The sequence below is a fragment of the Nanorana parkeri genome, unplaced genomic scaffold (genome assembly GCF_000935625.1).
Source record: "Nanorana parkeri isolate BGI_ZX_2015 unplaced genomic scaffold, ASM93562v1 scaffold76, whole genome shotgun sequence".
In the NCBI taxonomy this organism is placed as follows: Eukaryota; Metazoa; Chordata; class Amphibia; order Anura; family Dicroglossidae; genus Nanorana; species Nanorana parkeri.
In genome coordinates this window covers 2,561,124-2,574,104 of record NW_017306344.1, presented here as the reverse complement: position 1 = coordinate 2,574,104, position 12,981 = coordinate 2,561,124, and the positions used below count along the sequence as shown (strand labels likewise).

Below are 12,981 nucleotides of genomic sequence, written 5' to 3'. Positions count from 1 at the left end.
TAAAGCACAATAATGCAACTTTGGTCTTAAAGCTCCTGGGGTGCTCTGAAAATAAACATACCTGTGCTAAGCTAAGCTGCAAGGGCCAGTTTATTATTTTGGTAAAACAGGTCTATAACAGTTTGTCCTCACATATCCTCCCAAAATCCAGAGTACAAGCCACTCCTAGGTGATTTATTAGGTGCTACTGCACACTGAAATAAAACATTTTTGTCCTACTGCACTAAATATGTAACAGAATGAGTCACATTTGTATACAAAACATGGTATATGGATGGAACACAGAAAACTAACCCTTCAAAATGTTTAAGGCAGAGTTTTTTGCATGAACACAGCTGAAATGTCACTCTTGTAGTTAATGAAAAGGTAGTTTTTTCTTTAGCCAGTGCTTCAAATCTTGATTGCCTTTTTACCTGTTCTATAACAGTCTGACAGGAGCCAGCGTTCCAGATCTCATAGTGAGCTCCAATCATCAGATGTGGCTTCTCTTCAGGACAGACTCTTCTGGAAGTAACTTGGGATTTAAAGCATCTTATGAAGGTGAGCCTATCTGTATAAGGTTGCTGTGTGTACACAGATGTTTCACCATATGCTGCATTAGTTCGCTTCAATAAGAGATAAGATCCACTTTCTGAGCAATTGTGTGGCTTTCATTGAAACAAAGTTTATTTCATATAACCTTCATTCATGCCTTTTTATTCAATGAATTGACCATGGTGTCTCTATCAACCAAACAGATTTAAGTATATCAGTAACGCAGACCCTTTATCCAGTTTAACAGGCCAATAAATGGGATTGTCATACAGCACAAACCTTTAAAAAACCTTACCATGTTGCTTTGTTAGCCTGGCAATGTCCCTGAAACCCTAAAACCATCTACAGAGATTAGGCACCTCTAATAGTATAGTTGACTCCTTCTACAATTAAAAAAGTACTAATATAGTTTAGTTACACATAGTTATTTAGAAATAGATACTAGTGTTCCCTAACAATAAAACAACAGCGCAAATGAAAAAGAGATACCCATAGTTTTTTTTCACATAGGGGACCTGCTGTTCTGCACTATACATAAAATATATTATTTATATAGTTTCAATGATAAAGGCTTTTCCTCAGATTCATCTATATTCTAGGTAAAGGACTGGAAAAGCCAAGCGCTGCATGAATTGGTAGCCTTTTTTGGATAGACGAGTAAGAGTACATATATAAAATATACCGATGACCAATGAAATAGTCTCTATATAAGATGAGATAATTTATTATAGTTGTATACAAGACACAGTGAACATTTTTTTGGCATCTATCCACTCCAATAGCAACATCATAAATCTTATAAATGAGATAAAAACAGTAATACCAATCTGAACAATCATCCTAAAAGATCACATATAAATCAAAATTAACACTAGAAATTAACCACCCCTTATTCATTCTTTAAAATAAAACAGTAATTGATTCAATAAGTTATTAACTGCTTATGGAAAAAAACATGTTTCTTAACCTGCCTGAGGGGAGAGTAGCAAACAAGGAATATTCTGGATGTGTACAATCACCCCTGATCTTAGAGGCTTGCAAAGACAATTATTGAAAACAATATCCCTCAAATTGGCTGAAGAGCCAATAATCCATTCTGTTGTTTTAACTACTCAATGCAGAGTTCTTGTATCTGCCATCTATTTCTGTGTGTGTGTATAAGTCTGGAAGAAAAATATGGAGCAAAATAGAATGCAGCCCCTTTTTTATTGCTTCCCACATGTTTTCACTGAGAGATGTTTTATAGTTACAACCACTGTACGTGTTTTAGTGTTTCACAGTTAAGGAAACAGGGAACTAATATCCCTCTGATTGTAAAAGCATGGATCCTGTTTCCCAGCAGCTCAACACAACTCCTATTTGACACTATAACTGTCAAAAATCATGATGTGTTGTGACAATAGTCATATATTAAGAACAATGAAAATTCTGAATTAACCCTCTGCACACTGTTACACCCTTATGTATTTGTAGCAAACCTATGCATAAAAACAGGGATTCTTGGTTTGCATATATTGCAATACATATTCATGCCGGCCAACTGCTTTAAAGTGATCGCTGCCTGGCAATTCCCTGCTCTACTGTGCAAAATGCCAAATGCTTACTTGCTTATAGTGTACATTAATGGACATAGTGCCAATATGGGGCAGAGAGACACATTTGGAGCAGAGCTACATACGCAGGCCTGGTCACTGTCCTGCACTATGATAAAGAAATGGAGATATGTCTGTGCTCAAATCCAAATAGCTTGTATTCTGTATGTGTAACACATGAGGTGCTCAATTGGTGTGACCACACATTAACAGTGACAATTATTTTTTACAAATATAATATTTTTAACAAGTATTAAAAATATCAGCAAGGACTGTAAGCAACCATTCAATGATGTTTCCAGCAAATCCGCAATGAAAATAGTGAGAGGTGTAAATACATAGATACACATATCATGTAAAACCACAATGGTATTCTGAATTAACCTTCTACATGCTACAATACAACCTTACCATTTTCTACCAAACTTTTAGCATATAAACAAGGATTCTTGGTTTACATATACATGTTCTAGTTCACCAACTACCATCTCCATTTCTATTAGATCCAAAGGACATGCGTTTGAAAAGAATAGATGTAAATAAGTAAAAGCACTAAAAGAAATGCATCATCCTTTCCTGACACAGATATATTGTGCTCGGTGTAAAAGACAAATTAAGCAACTTACATCATTGACTTCATGATTTCTCAGAGGGTTGTATGTTAGCGAAATGCAAATGTGTTTCAACCATAATAATCACATATTAATGTCTATTGTGAAAATTGCAGTAGATCAATGAAAGTTAATCACTGACTGGTTGTTACAGATCACTGCACCTTTAGATTATTTATCATTTAAAGGAGCAATAGTAAACAAGACAGCATCCTTTGACAAATTGCTTACATGTGTGTATCCTTCCTCTGATTTATAAAAATATAGCTAGAAAGACATGTTTTTCTTAGGATTTGCTTGCACAGATGTAGTTGTGAGGAATGAAAGAAGCTGAGACCCATTCACACCAATAGAATTAAATTTGTGGGTCAAATGTGACCTAAATCCTCAATTAGGGTGTTAAGATATGATCTTTGGTTATGTATATTTGCCCTGCATTTAGGATGAACCTAAATCAATGTAGTTTATAATGAAAATGTCACTGTTTACTTAACCACTTCTCATACCTGTATATCCCTTATGGACCAGAGCATTTTTTAAATTTCTGCTATGGGCCTATTTATTTGGTGATGATAAATATATAGAGTTTATATATATTCAGCAGAAAAATAAAAGCTGAAGGGAAAAGGGAAGGAAGAAGTTAATTAGGCCTGATTAGGGTTAACTAAGTGTTAACAATGGCTTAAATTGGAATACAGCTAGAAAAAAAAATTAAACTTGTAAGGTTACTTATATATTGATCAAATTTCACACCTTTGAGCTACATATGAATGGAATAGTAAATACAATGAAACCTTACGTTTTTACATTGGGATCTATTCACTAAGCTGCATTAAGGCAGCCGAATGAACAATATGTGACCCAGCACAGAACCCTGAGGCACACCGCTCATTACACTAGCCCAGTCTGAAAAGGTGCCATTTACATTTGCTATTGGCTATTGCAAATGGAAATAGCCAATAGGAATCTAGCTATGCATTCCTATGGTGTTTTTTTTATTTATGCTGATGGCAGCCAACGGCTCCAATGTCAGATGAGAAAAAAAAAAAAAGACAACACAGCAGGGAAAGGTTTACTCTGCTCGATCGAGCAGAGTAAAACTTTCCCGGAGAAAGTGTTTCTCTCCCGTGCGGCCGGGAGCCGCTATCTAATAGCAGGAGACTCCCGGAGCGTCCGGGAGAGTTGGGCTATCTGGATATCAGCGTCTATGGTTACCTGGTAACCAGGGATGCTGATCTGTCTGTGCAAGTGGCCAGCTGTGCGATGCCGTTCGGCCAGCTTTGGCTTTCACCTCGGCTCAGTCGAGCCGAAGCATATGCCTTCGGCTCCACTGAGCCGCTTGTCCGACTTCGGGAGCTGTACGGGCTATAGTGGATACTGAACCCAAGGGGCCCTGGGGCCTAAGCTAGCCGAGGGATCAGCCGAAGCTACGGCTAGATCCTTCGCAGCTTAGTGAATAGACCCCATTGTATTTACACAATATCTGCAAGTGTCATTTTACACAGGAGGCTGTATTGACAAAGTGTAATACAAAGCACTTACCAGCTGTCAGTGTGTGCCACTAATAGAGGTGGGGTAACGGTGGTGGGGGACAGGAGCTGGACATAAAGGATGCATCTTAAAAACTTTGCTACTGTTTTTTACAGACATCTATCATTAGTAAATCTTCAAGTGGTTAAACTACATTAACAGGGTTATTCGCAAAAGGAAGATAAGTTTGGAGAAGGCAGGAGAAGTGAACAATCTAGGACAACATAGGTGAACTGGAAAGAGAGCTGAATTGGAGAATTTTTCCAAATCAGCTATGTTGTCCTAGATTGTTCACTTCTCCTGCCTTCTCTAAACTCTTCACCCATTAATGAATAGACCTGTTAGTGTTCGTTGTATAATAATATTCACTGGTTAGCGCAGAAGGTTCCTATTATAGGATTACTCTTAGGAAATCACAATTATCTCTAGACATAATCTAGGTAAATTTTAGGAAGCAATAATAAGTTATGTGATAATTTACGCAATTTTGTAACTTACATACATTTTTACAATGACAAGTATTAACATATTACATTAGCAAAGGCAAGAAATAGCACATATGGTATTTGCATTGGTAATTTAAGATAAACAATTTTCTTATTACCCAAATGTGAGGATGTAAGTGTGTCTAAATCCACGAACAAAAAGGGAGTATATTGTTAGGCTGGTTATAGGTAGTTTACCAGTCTTTAGAAGTGGTTGTTGTATTCGTTTTCTTTTTTCTCAGTCTTTTTTCCTTTATTTTTATTTCATGATCCAGCCAGTATTCTTTCCTAGGGTGGCAATGATTTCTCACTGTTCTGGAATATCAGTGTTGTCACCCTAGGAAAGTACTATAGAACACTTCCCCATGGAACTGATAAGAGTCAGCCACCACACCAGAGTTCTCAATGGAATACGGGTGATGTCAGTCCATTTATACTTCTCCCCGTCCATGTTACTGCATGTGTCAACCGCAAGTTGATGAGTGCGTTTGCCATTTGTTTTGCTTGACTGATTTGGTGCAATGACACACTGGGGGTCTCAGCTGCCGTTGTGATGTGTGGGGACCCTTGTGTGTCCCTGTGTCTTTAAGGGGGTTGGACTGCCTCCTGGCAAACCTGCACCCAATTTTATCTTTTGCTACATGTGCTCCAAGATGGAGACTCTCATAGGTTAGAGTTAGGACCGCATTACACAGAGGTGCCTTGACGAGGCAGTGCAGCTTTCACATATTCTGCATAAGACATGTATCTAAACCCCCTGTTTTTAACCTTAGCTGTTAGACAAGTTTTTTTGCATGCTGGCTGGTGAGTGTGTTTTTTGCTGTTGTATTGTTTAAAGCCCTTCCATGTGCACCTTGCTTTAAAGCTGGTGATAAGTTGATGAGTGCGTTTGCCATTTTTTTTTCTTGACTGTATGAGGCAGACGCGGGTGATGCAGCTGCTGAATACAATAGCCATCAGTGGAGATTTATCCATCCCTGCTATTTAGCATGGATAGTGGAATCGATTTATTTTCTCTTGTTTAGCCCCTATTGCTAGCTTTACCCATACCACTTCAGCATTTAATGGGATAACAGTATACACTAGGATTGTGGCAATGTAAAACTATCCATGTAGAACAGTGATAAAATAAGGTTAGAAATGTAAGTAGATAAGAAAATAGTATATTGGATATCAGTTACAGTATGTGATAATGTGTATTGTATCGCAATTGATTGAGGATCCCTCATTGCAATCAGGATTAGTTCTGTCCTAGCCTCTGCTATTTTTCATTCCTCATAAATCTGAAAGGCAGCCCTAATTAATCCACGCCTGGTGTCAATCTGAGCTCCTTGCACATACTTTATTATTTTTTTGTAGTCTGAGTTACTAATCTCCTATAACCAGATTGTTGGGAGGGGACAAGCCAATGGCATTTCCAAGGCTTAGAGCTTAATTCCTCAGATGTTCTTTTAATCTTGCATATAAAACAAATATACAAGGTGTTGATAACCGAGGTCTGTCTCTTACCTAATAGCTAAGTGTGTCAAGATGGTATTTCCCCCCATAAAACAGACATAAAAGGTGATCTAAAGCATATATGTGTCACATTTCACATAATGCTGAACTCCAGGCAGATAATAAAGACACCAATTAATCCAGTAACAGGTTCATTAACAAATCAGTGAGCATATTTTTACACACAGCTGGAAATGTACATAAATTCCTGTCACGTATCTTAATGGGAGCATAAGATGATGAGGGCAGCCTCTCTTGCTGCTCCAGTCCAAACACCACTAGAGAGTGGAACAGGTGCGTAAGGACAAGGAGTGTCAAGGGTGCCGGAGGGTGATGTAGATTCTGCAGGAACTGTGTGCCGGACGTAAGGGTCTTCCAGCAGGATGCAGGGGCTAAACGTAGGATCCAGATAGCGGGGTTGAAACAAGCTGGGTCAGCAACAGTCTGGCAGCATGGTACAGAATCAGACAGGACATGGTCAGGAACTTGTGAGCAGTGTGGTACCAGACAATAGGTAGAAGAGTAGTACAAATGAGCAGTGGTTAAAAGTTGCAGAGCGGAAGGTCAAGATGAGCCGGGTCAGTTACGGATGATCAATCAATAAAGCAGGTTCAGGAAACCAGTGACAAGACATAGCTGCAGATCAGTCAGCATGGAGGCCAAGGTGTTTCAGCCATAAATAGCCCATTTGGCACCACCATTCTAAACAAGCACGTGCACCATGGAATGTATGCACAACTGTGTGCATGTCAATGCATTGTTGCACAGCCACGCACAATTCTATGCCTGTCCAGAATTCCAGCTGCACAGGCTAGTTCTGGCTTCCTGACAATTCCTCTTTATGTCAGCCACATGTTATCTCCTGTACTGCAGCACACAGACTAGAGGGGAGGGAAAGATAAAGCAGAAATCGTATCCAATCAGGATCTGCTGTATTGCCCAGTGCTGACATCTACATGTAACCATATGACCTTATCAATGTGCTGCAATTTAATTTTCAAGTCACAGGCTGTGACAGGTCTTAGACCAGATTGTATTGCTCTATTTCTGCTGAGAGGTCCCAGGTAGAGGCATATCTAAAACAAATTGCATCCCTGGTTTTCATGCCCAGCTATTGGCAACCAGTGACAGCACTGGTTGCCAGGAGCTGGGAGGGACGCCAGTCAGAGCAACCCATGTTGCTAAGAAATGGGGTGGGAGGTGTCAGCTGTCTTTGTGGCTCACCCATGAAGCCGTGCCCGCTCTTCAAGTGGCACCCAGGGTATGTGCCGTATATTCCATACCCTGGATATACCACTGGTCCCAGGGAGCACAGAACATTACTTGAGCTACCTAGCTGGGGTACCTGGATAACAAAACTGGACAGGTCTATTGTATAATGCTATAGTGATTTTTTAAACCTATGCTGTTTTGGTAAGGTCAGGATTGTAACTGATCATTCTTAATAAGTATTATGAGAAGATCAGTATTATGGACCAGCAATATTGATTTTTATCTAGATACAATATGTGCTACATAAAGTAACCATAATGAAGCACCAAAACATTTTTAGAGCCCGTCTGATTTCCTGGCTGGAGGACCTCCAGCATCATCTAGTGCCTAATTATGCCCCTGACCCACCCCTTTCATTTATTTGATTACAGTTCATTCAAGGATGGAGGCTCACCATCACATTTAGGTATTACTTAGGGCAGTCTGCATGCAAATACAGCTTGCCTAGTACACACTGCTCTCCAAACTGACAACCGCCCCATAAAGGCATTTTTTTAAATTAAGTTTTATTTAGAATTTTTTCAGCAATAATAAAACAATTCAGACAGTCAGCCCTATTGTAAGGGCAAAATCAAAATGATAAACAAAACACAAGGAAAAAAGGGGTCAACAAACCCTGCAACTTGTAAATCAATGAACATAAAGGCATTTTGATATTTGTATAACTCCTCCCAAGGGCTAGCCCACTGCTTCTCTTATGGCTTAAGGTTCTTGAGAGGAGTACAGTGGCAGGATGCTGTAATGTTTCCAGTAACCTATGTACAGCACCCTGCCAGCCCCTCACACCAGCCATGATCTGCCAGCATTGTATAGAGAAGCACAGAAACCCAATGATGATGTCACTGTGTCTAAAATAAGGTGTGTGGAACCAGGGAAGGTAACATATAAGCAAATAGAGTAAATTTCAAATTAAACCTGATAGTGTTCAAATATCTTCCAGAGTATATAAAGGAAGTGCTCCGGTTCCCAACTGAACACTTTTGGCAGGCTCACTATTTCACTATCATTTGTAGAAATGGTTTATATATTATTTTACAGAAATGATCCTGTGTACTCAGAATGAATGATTCACTCATTTCTTAAATAAATGTAACTGAAAGATTGATTGTATAGAACTGGGACGCTCTATTGTTAAAGTGAGGGATTGATGGGTAAACAATTTGATAGATTGTAAAATCAATACACAGATGTAAGTATTGATGGGCACATTCCCTAGAACACAAGGTGCCATTTCAAGTATGTTGTTTGTTCCTAGACAGAGAGCTCTTTGATTGTGGTGTGTCTTCCTCAGTACAGCAGCACTGCTCTCCCTACATGTACAATTCCATTTGATTATCCAAGTAGCACCCCGGTCCACTATGTATGGGCACACCACATCCAGAGTCGTTTCCTAAGTGCCTGACCTGTCTAATGGATGTTTGCTGAATATTTAAAGGGCATTTCTGGCTAATGCTTTCTCCCATCTCATCCCCTCCCCGCTTTTCCAATCTCTCCCTGCTGATGGCTCGTGTTGAACTCTACTAACAGACCGGTTTAATGGAGTGCAAGCTAAAGGACAGGATGGAAATAATGTGTGTACAGTAGTCGCTGTGAATTAGTGCCAGGGAGGGGGGGAGGCTCCCGTTAACCTATTTGATGCTAGAAAGAAGAAAGCCATTGTTTGCAGCAATAATTATTGGCGTACAGTATAGAAAGTGTTTACATGAAAACATAGCTCACAGCACGACGGTATTTAAATGGGGCTCCATAAGCATTTTTCTTCTATTTCAGAACATTACAATTGCTGTTTTACAATTCTTTAGTGCAGCAGCCTCAGCCACCAAATCTTAACACGATGGAACTATGCTGTGCACATGCCACTTTTTCTGAAATAGATTGACGCAAGTGTTCTTGAAATTTAACACAGCTGTCTTAAACACCAGGGGTTTGCCAGCACTATGCTTATGTATACTGGAATGGTCCAAAACCTTTCTAGTGCCACCTACTGTACACAGAGTATATTACACAAGCGTCTGTATTTTCCATGTTATTTACACTGCAGTCCCATCATATTTATAACAGTATTTTTCCCAACAAAAAGAGTTTAAAAAAAAAAGAAAAAAATATATTTTATACTGTATTCTGATTTATTTTGTCTATAATGTGCTTATGGATCATATACAGCACGTTTTAGTGATTATATGTGTTTTGGGACGTAATGCTTTTCTTTGCAATGGAGCATAGGTGTCAAACAATTTTTCAGTATTTGGTGACCCTTTTTTTTGTATAAATAGTGCTTCTACCATTAACAACAGTATTATTGATTTACTGTAATGCTCCCTTCATATTTACTTTACCTATTTTAAACATATACAGTATTGTTGTATTACACTGTGGATACAACAATATCATAAATAATTACATGTGGCATCTGGGCATTGAATATTGTGATGGTTAGATTCTATGGGTGGAATTGATCAAAACTGGAGCAGACTGAAACCGGAGCAGTTGTCCATAGTAGCCAATCAGCTTCTCTCTGCAGTATGTTCAGTTAACTGTTAATTAGTCACCAGTGGCAGCATAAAAATGAATGGTTACCATGTCCCATTTTGCTTTACAGCAGGGATGTGCGGTCGGGGAGGCAGGTGAGGCAGAGCCTCACCTAGTATTATGAAGAAAAAAGGTGTCAGCTTCAGACCGCTGACAGCTTTTTCTCCTTACAGAGCAGCTTGTAACAGGTTACACAGCAGGGAAATCCTCCCCGCTCTGTAACCTGTTATGGACGGAGCGCTGCCTGTTAATTACAGGCAGCACTGCTGCCGGCTTTTGACAGGTTACACAGCAGTGGGCTTCCCCACTGCTTGTGTAACCTATCTTGGTGAGGCAAGAGCTGTCACAGCCTCTACTCTGTGTTAGAGGCGTGAGCTCTGTGGATGGTTTGGACCAATGGCAAAGCACAATTGGTCCAAGCTGTCCAATCAAAAAAAAAATCGATCTCGATGGCTCACCAGTGACGAGCAAGTGAGGGTCAGGGAGGCTCCTCCCTGCCTTCTCCCCACATAGCTTGGTTACTAAGCTGGGGGCAGGGCTTCAGTGGGACGGGGTGGGGCTGGGGAATGCCTCACCCAGCACAGAAGGCACGGCACGTCACTGTAATACAGCCACTAGCTTGGGGGAGGCATTCCACAAAACATACTACCTTTGCTCTGCCTGTGTAGTAACACCCATTATATGTAAGTTGCTGTGATTGAGAGATGGGGTGTCTGTCAAACCAACAGCTTCTGACTTCAGACATTTCCTTGCTGCTCTGCATAGGCTAGGCTATCAATAGAAAAGCTGCAAATTATATAATTGAGCATCAATATATAATCATAATTTAAGTGGAGTGACTATAGGTTAGCTTTAAAAGAAAAACGAGGACAGTGTGTGTCCATTGATGAAGGAAACCTAAGTCTGTCCTTTACTACCAAATGTGCCTGCTGCACAGTGACAGTAAAAGCTGTACACTCATTTCATGATCTTCAGTTAGGTCCAACTAATAATTCATGTACCACTATATGAAAGAAAAACATGAATATTTCCATATTTTAATAATCTTTTTTTCTTAATTTTTCATTTAACCATATGCTTTGAGTGTTTGCTATTATCAGCAGATCCTAAGAATAAATTACTGTTGAGGCTTTTAAGTTCATGCTGTTATTGCCACAGTTGTTACCCCATCATCCTATTTTCTGCAGCCCCTGTTTGATCATTCTATGGAAAATAACAAAAATGGCAGTAAAAAGAACAAAAAGTAACTAGCTTTGAAAACAGTCCGCTTGATCTCTGTTTAGAAATGTGTCAAAAGTACTTGCTCAACTCTGTCTGACATTTTTCCGCTACCTGCTGCAATGGGATTTCTCATACTACACAGAAAATTGCCTTGTGTCTATATTCATCAGTTCTTTGGTTCTTTTGTTGTTCTTTTTCTTCTGTCCTCTTTCTTGATGTCTAATACATTATGGAAACTCCCTCGGTTGTGTAGGTCTTATCCCATGATAACATGGGGACAGGACTGGGTTACAGCATGTAAATCTGGAGCATGATTTCCTTATTTTCATTGTTAGAAATGGATAGGTAAAAATGATTGAACTTGAATTTTTGGTTCCAGTTTCATATGGCAAACCAGGTTCAAAATTGTGTATAGGCAAAGTAATGATTTTGCCCCCCTAAGGATGACCTTGTTCTCCGGTTGCTCATTGCTCAGCACTTTTGTATGAAATGTGTGCAACTGGAAGATTTCTTATTGCCCACAGCAACCAGTCAGAATGGTTTTAAAATGTTTATCTCTGCATTAATAGTACATTGTCCATGCATAAACACTATAATGATACAGTCATCCCTATATGTACAGTTATATATATATATATATAGTTATGTTTTAATTGCATTAAACATTTAAAAATAATTCATAAAACAAAACAAGTTGGAGCCTACACTGTTGCACTACTGTGGCACTACATAGATAAAGGTCACTGGCGTATTAGAAGTATGAATCCTTGGGGTTGAATGGAGGACAAAGGAAAAAAGACTGTTATCCACTGTGATGAAGATATGTTTGCTTCTATCAACCTGTGCTAGCAAAAATAATGTTTTGTTTTTTTCCCTGCCACATGATTGGATATTCAAAGTGAGCACAGATTCCCCTCTGTTACAGTTCAGCTGCAGACTTGCAGCTGAGCTGTTACTTGTAGTTCTACAAGTATAAGATACCTCTTACCCCTGGTTCTGCAGGCAGGCAGGGCTGTGCTGATGCTTGTAGTCCTCCAGACATGTGCTCTGAACCTAACTCACACTTGCACCTGTCTGGCAGCTTTAGGCGTCGGCCGACGTCTCCTGCTGTTGCTTATACAGCTTCTCAGCCAAGCAGTGCAGTCCGCATGTGGCCAATCCTGTGGATCCTCCCTCTTCCTGTCTCTATTTAAACTCAGGGCAGCGAACAGCACGGGGCCCGAGCAACGCTTTCCCAAGTCCCCCATTTGTGATTTACCCTGAATTCCTGGAAGAGTTCCCATGTACCAAACCTTTAGCTTGTCCTTGGAAACCCCTGTCTACAGTCTACCCTGTGCTTTGCTTTGTCCCTGGAAGTCTTCAGCCTGTCCCTAACCTTTCATTCGTACCCTGTACCTGTTAGGTGAGTTGGGTGGACCTAGGGATTGTGACCTGGGGTAAGCACGCACCCAAGCCCATCTCCACCATCAGGAGCTCTGGCCTTAGATTCCCCATCCTGGGGGACCCTATGCCACCTACTCAGCATCCCATGCCACCTACTTAGCATCCCATGCCACCTACTTAGCATCCCATGCCACCTACTCAGCATTGTAGCACCCTGCCTTGTATTTGAACTTCCAGCTTAAGCTGACTTCCACTGCTTCATTCAGTTCCCCTGCTCTGTTCTTTGCTTGTACTCCAGCTCTGGGAGTTGTCAGCCTACACTGCTTG

At 40.1% G+C, this 12,981-nt stretch overlaps 1 protein-coding gene across 1 annotated transcript in view; it reads left to right on the top strand.

The window, feature by feature from the left end:
- Positions 1-12,981, top strand: part of CSMD2 (CUB and Sushi multiple domains 2) — a 323,219-nt gene that overhangs the window by 63,014 nt on the left and 247,224 nt on the right. Inside the window, exon 9 of the mRNA XM_018576748.1 lies at positions 428-540. Coding sequence (XP_018432250.1) covers positions 428-540 — 113 coding nt within the window. The remainder of the gene's footprint in view (positions 1-427; positions 541-12,981) is intronic.